The sequence below is a fragment of the Hyperolius riggenbachi genome, chromosome 8, assembly GCF_040937935.1.
Source record: "Hyperolius riggenbachi isolate aHypRig1 chromosome 8, aHypRig1.pri, whole genome shotgun sequence".
Taxonomy (NCBI): Eukaryota; Metazoa; Chordata; class Amphibia; order Anura; family Hyperoliidae; genus Hyperolius; species Hyperolius riggenbachi.
In genome coordinates, this window is record NC_090653.1 from 55965124 (window position 1) to 55974662 (window position 9539).

Here is a 9539-nt window from a genome sequence, read left to right on the forward strand (position 1 = left end):
TTAACAGTATGTGAAACTGACGTTTCCTGCACACAATAAATTGCACTTTTGCACTGCAGTGCCGGATTTCTCTCTCTTTCTATTTGATGCATTTATGAACACTTCAAGTTCAAGAGCACACAGAGCTTTAACTAGGGTGAGAGAAGCCAGTCTATATTACCCCCCAGACCACATGATATATCACAGACCTGTAATCCCACATTGCTGTAGTGCCTGCCATCTTTTTGTCTCATTGATTGCTATATTTCTGGTACTTCCTGCCTCTTTCAACCAGCTCAGTGATGGATAGCCTCACCAAGGATGGTGGATTCACCACCTGTCAGCTGCTCCCATGTACCATCCCAGTACTCGCTAGCATTCTGCATGGGCAGTTGAAATGCGGCCACCAAAGTGAGTCACAGCTGGAATGGTCAGTGAGCTTCAAATAAGTCAGAGTTGATACAGGGTTATGCAAATCTTGCATATGCAAATTTTTGCAGTTTGAAAATAGACCAATTAAATTCCACCTTGGTGAGATTTAATTGGTCCATTTTCAAATTGTTTATTTTTAGCGCAAAAATGTATGATAAGTGCAAAAAAATCACAAACTTATTACAAAATTATTTTCAATGACATTTTCACGTGAAAGTCAAAATATAACATTATTTTCGCAACAATTAATATGAAAAGAATATCAGCGTTTTCGCTAATCACTGACTTTTTATTTTTTAAAGTTATGAGTTCACTTTAAAGGACATCCAAGGTGGCATATGATACAATGAGATAGACATGAGTATGTATTATGCCAAGCACACAAATAGCTATTCTGCTTTCCTTTTTTTTTCTTTCTTTGCCTGAAAAAGTTAAAAATCAGGTATGCAAGTGACAGTTTCTGTTTGGGTGGAGATTGGATCGGACTATAGCATAAACCACCTCACTGATAAGATATTATAGCCATAAAACATTTTCCTGGCAGTTAATGGCTTCTCGGAGCAAGAAAGAGATAAAAAGGGTTAATAGGTCAAAGATTTTAGCTCTGGCATACTTCAATGAAGGTGTCATTGAGCAGAGACAATTAAACAGTAATAACTTAAAAAGTAGATTTAAACTTAAAATAAAACAGTGGGATGCCTTAAAAAGTATTTTTTAGGAGAAGGAGGATAGATACCATTGTTTATCTCATCAGTTTATTTTCACCTAAGAATAATGTAAGTATTGTACTTAGCTTTGTATTTTAACTTACTATAACTTTGTCTGCTATACTTATCCCTTCATTGTTTACATCACTATTTTTTTTACCTAATAGACCTGTGTAACATTATTTAATGCTGTAATGTCTCCCCAATCTGTTGTACAGCACTGAGTAATATGTTAGTACTTTAAAAATAAAGTTTATTAATAATAACAATAATAATAATAACTTACTTAAATGTTTTGTAAGAATTTCCCTCTGCAAAGGAAAAAATATAAAATAATTAGACATTCATATAATTGGGCACATATATACACATACACAAAATTAAGTAGCAGACTTTATTGCAGTTACTTAAAGCAGATCCGAGATGAAAAACTAACTATAACAAGTAACTTGTCTATATATCTTATCTAAAGTTTAGATCGTTTACACAGCAAATCTAGCTGCAAACAGCTTTAATAGAAAATTATTATTTCTTCCTGTGATACAATGACAGCAGCCATGGTGTTTGTAAACATTACACAGAGGCAGGCTTATCTGTATCTTGAGCCCTCAGCCTGTGAAAAAAACCTAACCCCCCTCCTCCCTCCTCCCCTTTGCCTCTGAAATCAATGGCTAGTAACACCTCCCCCTCCTCCTGCCCAGACAGAGCTCCCATGAGCCCTTGCTACTGCCAAGGATCTCTGAAAACCTGTGGGTGTGGCTTATTTAGTTTATAGGGAATAAGAGTATTAAAACAAAAACTAAAAAGTATTTGGTTTGAGGAATGCCCTATAAACAATAGGAAAGGAACACAATTATGCAATGAGTAAAAGTTTATCTCGGATCCACTTTAACACACATAGGACTGTTTCTATGCATAAGCCGGGAAGGTTAGGAGCTGGGAAGAATCTCAATCATATAGTCCAGCATTTCCAGCTGTGGTGCTACTTCCTCTTTGCGTACCCGCCCACTCATCCAGCCCTCACACAGCACAGTGTAAAACTGTTGCTACTGACTTCCACAGTATAACGTTAGGTAAACAGAATGTTTGGATGTGTCCAGCAGCTTCTAGCTATATACATTTTGTGATGTTGAGTGACAAGTGCAGGGTACAAGGCCAGAGTTATACTTTGTGTGCCCCTAGGCCAAGTATGCTGTGGTTCCCTTTTCTAGTGCAGCAGCGTCTCTCCTATTCCATGTGCAGCCCCTTCTTCCATGTGTATCATCCATGTATGTAGCCCTTCTCTTTTATGAACAGCATCAGTTTCCCTTTTTTCATGTGTTGCTCCCTATTTTCAGTCTACTTATTCATATGTAGCAACCCCTTTTCATGCCCAGTTGCCCTCCTGGGCTGCAGCCACCCAGGGCCCAGGCCTGTTTGGCCTTTTCAGAAATTCAGCCCTGGCAGAGCATGGAACAGGATGTGAGAACAGGATGTGAGAGCCAGTACTGAGGACTTCTAAAGAAGAATCAGGTAGATGTGCCCAAATCTATTTCCCTGTAGTTATATGTCGAGAAGAGAGGGAAATAAGGGGGAGTGAAACATAACAAAGGCACATGTGATGTCACAGGAGGGTATAGAAACATTGGTTACAGGAGAGTCATAACTGCAGAATGTGTTATATAGTTGACAATATGTAGGATTTTGTTCTAGGGTACATAATAGAAGCAATTTGTTAAAGGGAACCCAAGATGAGAGTGATATCGAGCCTGCTATATTTATTTCCTTTTAATAACTGCACATTGCTAGGCTGTCCTGCTGATCCTCTGCCTCTAATATATTAATCCATAGACCCTGACCCTGCATGCAGCAGATCAGATGTCTATGACAAATCTGACAAGATTAGTCACATGCTTGTTTCAGCTGTGTGATTAAAGCCCTACTGACCAAAAAGATCAGACTGCCAGGCGTATTATTTAAAAGGAATTAAATATGGCAGCTTCCATAGGTCTCACACCTCGGGTTCCTTTTAGGATAGGGGCATGATGAAGCCACACAAATATAGATGACTGGAGGGTATAACGGGGAGGAGGACACTGGACTGGGCTTGTTTAGGGCACCACATTTTCAGAAACTGTCCTGCACAATGCCCATACCTATAGTATGAAATTTTGTAATAAATTAATTAAACAGTAGCCGACCGCGCCATGCCGATGGGCGTGGCAGCAGTCCCAGGACCGCCTAACGCCGATCGGCGTAAAGTCCTGGGGCTCTGGTTTGCAAGAGATCGCACGCAGGCTGCGCGCACATCTCCTGCTTTGTGGGTGGAGCGGAACTCCGCCCTCAGTCTCCGAGCGGCAATGGCCGCTCGGGAGACGCTCGGGAGACTGTTAGATGGCGAAACTGCCGTCTAAGTACTGGTACAGCACTGCGATCTGCAGCAGCGCTGTACTTAGGCACAGGGGTGATCGGCTGTAATAGGCTGAAGCCTATGACGTGGATTGGCTGGCAGGGAGGGGGGAGGGAGGAGTATATCAAATATAAAAAAACACTTTTTATTAAAAATAAACACACATAAACAAACATACACAAACTAACAAACATCTGGGGGGCGATCAGACCCTACCAACAGAGAGCTCTGTTCTCTGGTGGGGAGAAAAGGGGGGAGGGTCACTAGTGTGCTGTGTCGTGTGGCCCTGCAGCTTGGCCTTAAGCCTGCAGTGGCCAATTTCTCAAAAAATGTCCTGGTCACTAGGGGGGTTTAACACCATGGTCCTCAAGAGGTTAATAAGCACCACACTCATACTGCTATTTTCAGTCTGTATTGGTACTTGTCAGTGTCCATCTTTGCAGCTTGCACACAGAAGCTCTCTCAAGCTTAATCCCCTGCATTCAGAGATAAAAGAGCATTAAGCTGCCTTGAGAGCTCAGTGCTGTAGCTTAGCTCCACACAGTTCTGTGACTTGTAAGGCCACAGAAGGAAATGGAATTATGAATTATGAACCCATTTTTAGATATGCACCCAAATGTGCTAAGCCAAATCCTAAAGCATCAGAGACTCTGGATAAAACCAAATCAGGATTTAGAATTTGCAATACATAAGACACCTATACTACTTGTATCAATAACCCTGACCTTTGACCTTCCAATTTTTGTTTTAATTTTTGTCTGTGCAACAATAATAAAGTCAGTTCATTCCGTGCTGCCAGTAGTTTCATTTCACGGATATTTACCTCTTGAGCTTCCAGTCTGCCAAAATCCACTGCAAGTAAACACAGAAAAAAAATATCAGTAATGCATGACGCTAGAGGTGACATTCAAAAATGACATTCAAAGGTTATTAAATGGGATGAGGAAACTAGAATACCATTGTTATTTGTCTCGATGACCGAAAGAATAATTAAATGTACTTGGACACTCACTGCCGTACTAGGCAGGTTGGTTGCTCTCTAAATGACAGATAACTATGACTCACAGTATCCGATAACTATGACTCACAGTATGGGAAAACGACCATGTGGAGCATAACACACCCAAAATAGTACTTTTCAGTTGTGTTAGTGTTCTCTATGCCGAATTCGGAACACCCAAATACAGCACCAAACAAGCAGACAGGGTCAGGAGTTCACTGCCTTGCAACACCAACACTACTATTATTTAGAGATACAAATTGCCCAGCAAGCTCATGGTGAACCAGAACTACTAGGAATGTGTAATTCTGGGCATGCACGGCTCATTTTTGATCCATTCTCCCGCTCAATCATTTTGCCGCTTGATTCCACAGTCAATTATGTTATCTTCAGCTTGTTTTTCTTATCTTTTTCCATTCACTGCAATCCGGAATCGAGCAGCGAAACGATCGGGCGGGAGATCGGACATGTCGGAAATTATCTATCGATCCATCTTAATGGCTCAAAAAAGAACTGTGTATGCCCAGCATAAGGGGCCAAAAGTGATCAAAAAGGCTCTTTACCAAGATGATATGAAAATCAGAACTTTGACTTCTTAAAATAGAGATGCTCATTCAGATTCTGCAGAATTGAAACTTCTGCTTTTCTGATCGGAAATTGGCATTTTAAATCACAACTCTGTAATTTTAACCAAATCAGACAACTCAGAAGCATTGGGCCAATCGGAGAATGCAGCCTTGTTCTGAAAAAAATCGGATTATAGCAGTAATTTTAGACCAATCGCAAGATTCCATTTTGTCAATTTTTAGATTTTTTTTTTTGCATCCCTTGATGCGAAAATTAACACATTCTCTGAAATTATACAATTGGAAGTTGTAAAAATGGAGAATTGGAAAAACTGAAATCAGAAAATCAGAAAAACTGGAAATTGGAAAAATCAAAACTGGAAATTGACATTGGCGGAAATTGGAATTTCCACGTAATTGGAAATGGGCATTTCAAACCATCCCTATTTGTGTTTATTATGGGTGTTTCAAGTCCTACCCCCTAAAGCCAAATTTAATCCATGTCATGGACTGATGATGATCAACCCTTCCTAAACAGTCTGTATGCATGTTGGATTAGTCTGTCTCTGTACAATGAATAAGCTGGCACATCACTGAATTCCAGCGGTTCTGCAGGTGTGTCTAGCTATTGGACAGCAAAGGATTTGCATAATCAACAGTGATGCATTGTAGGATGCCTCTAATGCTCACTCCAACCTGAATATTGCAAATAACTTCTGTTTTAAGAAGGCAAACGTCTGTTTTACTTTTAGTTAGCTACTGCTAATGAAGCGGACTGAAATTCAGGTAAGGAGAGTTAACCTGCTGGGTTTTTTTCGCCCGATTTTTTTTTCTTCTATGTAGCTAGCCTAGCGCTAGCTACATGATTCTCCCTTTCCTCTTCTCTCCCTCCCATCCTTCTGATCGCCGCCGGCGATCACGCCCATAAGGAAATCCCGTTCTGAACGGGATTTCCTTGAGGGCTTCCCCCATCGCCATGGCGACGACCGGAGTGACGTCATCGACGTCATCGACGTCGTGACGTCACTGGGACTCCCGATCCACCCCAAAGCGCAGCCTGGCGGCGATTAGCCAGGCTGTGCACGGGGTCTGCGGGGGGGGCCCTCTTTTGCGTCGGGTAGCGGCGGATCGGCAGCAAGCGGCGGTGATCCGGGCAAACACGCAGCTAACAAAAAGCTAGCTACGTGTTTGAAAAAAAAATTATCAAAATCGGCCCAGCGGGGCCTGTGCGGTGCCCTCTAGCGTCTCTGGACAAGCTCATCCAGAACGCTAGGGAGGTTAAAGGACCACTATCGTCAAAAAGTAGGCAGTTAATATTTGACTGAACTGACAGGTTTTTGGCCAGTCCACCTCCTCATGGGGGATTCTCTGGGTTTTCTTTGTTTTCAACAGCATTTCCTGAACAGCAGTTGCAAAGTCTAACTGACAAAATAGTGTGCAAGTGAGTAGGGAGGCTGGCTTGTATCTTACTATTTTGGCAGTTAAACTGCTGTTCAGGAAATGCTGTTGAAAACAAAGAAAACCCTGAGAATCCCCCATGAGGAGATGGACTGGCGCAAAACCTGTCGGTTCTGTCAGATTTTTACTGCCTACTTTTTTCACAATAGTGGTCCTTGTTAAAAGATAAAAAGGATCAGTTTCCTTGGCTTTTCTTCCAGAAGTACCCATCCTGATATATTTATAGATACTGCAGATAGCTATCGTAGATTGTGTACTAAAGCACCTATAGGTGTCCTCGTAATATTACCAGTAGGGATGTTTAGAAACGGCCATTTCCAATTCCACGGAAATTCTGATTCCGACCAATGCCAATTTCTGTTTTTCCTGATTTTCCGGTTTTATGATTTTCAATTTTCCGATTTTCGAGAAGTATTTTGTTAGTCATTTGTTTGCATTAGTGAATGAAAAAAAAAACAACGCAAAACTGGAAATTGGAAAAACGGAAATCAAAAAAACTGAAATCTGAGAAACTGAAATTGTAAAATCAGTCTTATGGTGGCCATACATGGTACAATTTTTTCATCCAATCTTACCATTTCTATGTAGTATAAGGGTAAATTAAGTGAATATACTGAAAGGATAATGTAGGCAGTTCCCTTATATTACATAGAAATGGTAAGATTGGATGAAAAAAATTGTACCATGTATGGCCACCAAAATGGTCTAAAATTGCCATGCTGATCTTATTTTTGCAAAAAAAAAAAGAAATCTGCATTCTCTGATTGATCCAATGCTTCCGAGTTCTATGATTGGGTTAAAATTCTGTGGAATTCCAATTTCCGTTTTCCGATTTCCAAATTCCAATCAGAAATGCCAATTTGGAGTTTTCAATTCCGCAGAATCCGAATGAGCATTCCTAATTACCAGAAAACCTGTCATTACAGCGCACATGATTGCTGTTATACCTTTTACTGCTGATACTGTAGATGGTCCTGCTCCAGATTCTACAGATATTTTCAATGTTGTATCAGTCAAAGCTGTGCTCACTATTCCAGCTGAAGCAGCTCTTGTACTTTTCATTGGAGTTGTTTTAAACAACTGTGTATATGCCTGTGCTGTGTTAACAGGCTCAACGGCTGATGATGCAGAGAGTGAAGCTGTTCCTGAGGTTGCTGCTACCGTCAGCACTGTTAAAACACTTGCAGATGTTGTTGCACTGTCTTCTGTTGTCACTTGTGTAGGTATTACAGTGGCAGATGCAGGAAACACTGTTTCTGTTGCAGTAGATATTGACAGTGTAGTTGCTGCTTTTTCTGTTGATGTATTATCAGTAGATGATGCAGTCGTTACTCTCGATGTGCCAAATGTTGTAATAGCTTCAGGATGTGAAGTCCCATCTTCTTGCACAGTAGTTGCAAGCAATGTTGAAGCTCCATCACTCGTGCTTGTCATCAGTGTTACTTTAGCTTCCAAGGACAATGATGCTGCAGTCGTGGTTGTCGTAGATTCAGCACTAGTTATTATCATGTCCATCAGTGTGGTGGTTCCTGCTGTTATGGTTGTATTTGTTGATTCTCTTGAAGTTTTTTCAGTATGTGGAGAGGTTATTGTCACTGAAACATCTGTTGATGTTTTAGCCCCTTCAGCAAATGTTTTGTTTGTTGTATGATCTGCCGTTGTTGCTTCTATGGTATGTGCAGTTTGTGTAACAGCTACTGTAGATGCACCTGTCCCCAAATCCTCGGGTGAAGAGGCACTTTTTGTGTTAACTACTGTTGTAACCGTTCCTGCTTCTTTTGAGGGCAGATCGTTAGTAACATATGCTGATGTTAGAAAACGTGTTCTACTTTCGCCTGTTGCCCCAAGTGTGATTATTGCTTCATGGGTAATTGGCAGAGATGTTGTAGTTTCATAAGTTGCAGATGCTTCTTTTTCCACTGTAGCTGCATCTGTGGTAGATGTTGCTTTTTCTTCTCTTGTTGTAGTTGTTGAGGAAACGGTTGATCCTCCTACACCAACAGCTGATGTTGGCATGCCAGCGGATGTTCTTGATATCGCTAAAGTTGCTGTCTCTGGCGATGTATTTAAAATGTCAGCATGAGTTTCAGTTGTTACCACATTAAAAGAAGTTGCTGCAAATTTGGATACTGGTGTGGATGCAGTAAAAGACAAAGTAGCATAATTTGTTATAGCTGAAGAAGATATGTTTGGGCCTTCAGTAGAAGGGGCTGTCTTTGTACCTTCTACAGGTGCTGGCATTATGGATTTTGTATGTTCTGTTTCTTCATAGATTGCTGTTGTTTGTTCATTGGTTGTTCCTTTGGATTCAGTAGTCATAGTCACAGTTGACCCCACCGCAGTTGCTGTATGAGATGCTGTAATTTCTGAAGACTTAGACATAATTTGTGGAGAGGTTTTTCCCATTGTTCCTTCTGCGGTTGTTTCATTGGTTTCAGCAGTTGAAGCCACTGTTGACACCATTGTGGTTGCTGTGTCAGGTCCTGTAACTGCTGGAAATCTTGTAGTTGTTTGTTCAGCGGTTGTTACTAATGTCTCGTCTGTGGTTGTTCCCTTGGTTTCAGCAGTCATAGTCACTGCTGACCCTGTTGTAGTTGCTGTCAGAGGTCTTGTAACTGCTGCAAATGTTGTAGTTATTTCTTCAGGAGTTGTTGCTATAGCCTCTTTTGTGATTGTCCCCTTGATTTCAGCGGTCATAGCCACTGATGACCCAACTGTAGTTGCTGTGTCAATTCCTGTGACTGCTGAAAATCTTTTAGTTGTTTGTTCAGGGGATGTTACTAATGTCTCTTCTGTGATTGTTCCCTTGGTTTCAACAGTCATAGCCACAGTTGACGCCACTGTAGTTGCTGTATGAGGTTCTGTAACTGCTGCAAATGTTGTAGTTAGTTGTTCAGGGGTTGTAACTATAGTCTCTTTTGTGATTGTTCCTTTGGTTTCAGCAGTCATAGCCACTGATGACCCGACTGTAGTTGCTGTATTAGGTCCTGTAACTGCTGCAAATGTTG

General features: G+C 41.1%; 1 protein-coding gene across 1 annotated transcript in view; it reads right to left on the bottom strand.

Moving 5' to 3' along the window:
• The window catches only part of LOC137527306 (serine-rich adhesin for platelets-like), a 106527-nt gene extending 97047 nt beyond the window's left edge, over window positions 1-9480 (bottom strand). The window contains exons 1-3 of the mRNA XM_068247813.1: window positions 7479-9480; window positions 4331-4359; window positions 1405-1429 (exon numbers count right to left, since the gene is read on the bottom strand). Coding sequence (XP_068103914.1) covers window positions 1405-1429; window positions 4331-4359; window positions 7479-9480 — 2056 coding nt within the window. The remainder of the gene's footprint in view (window positions 1-1404; window positions 1430-4330; window positions 4360-7478) is intronic.
• Between the last annotated feature and the right edge of the window lie 59 nt (window positions 9481-9539).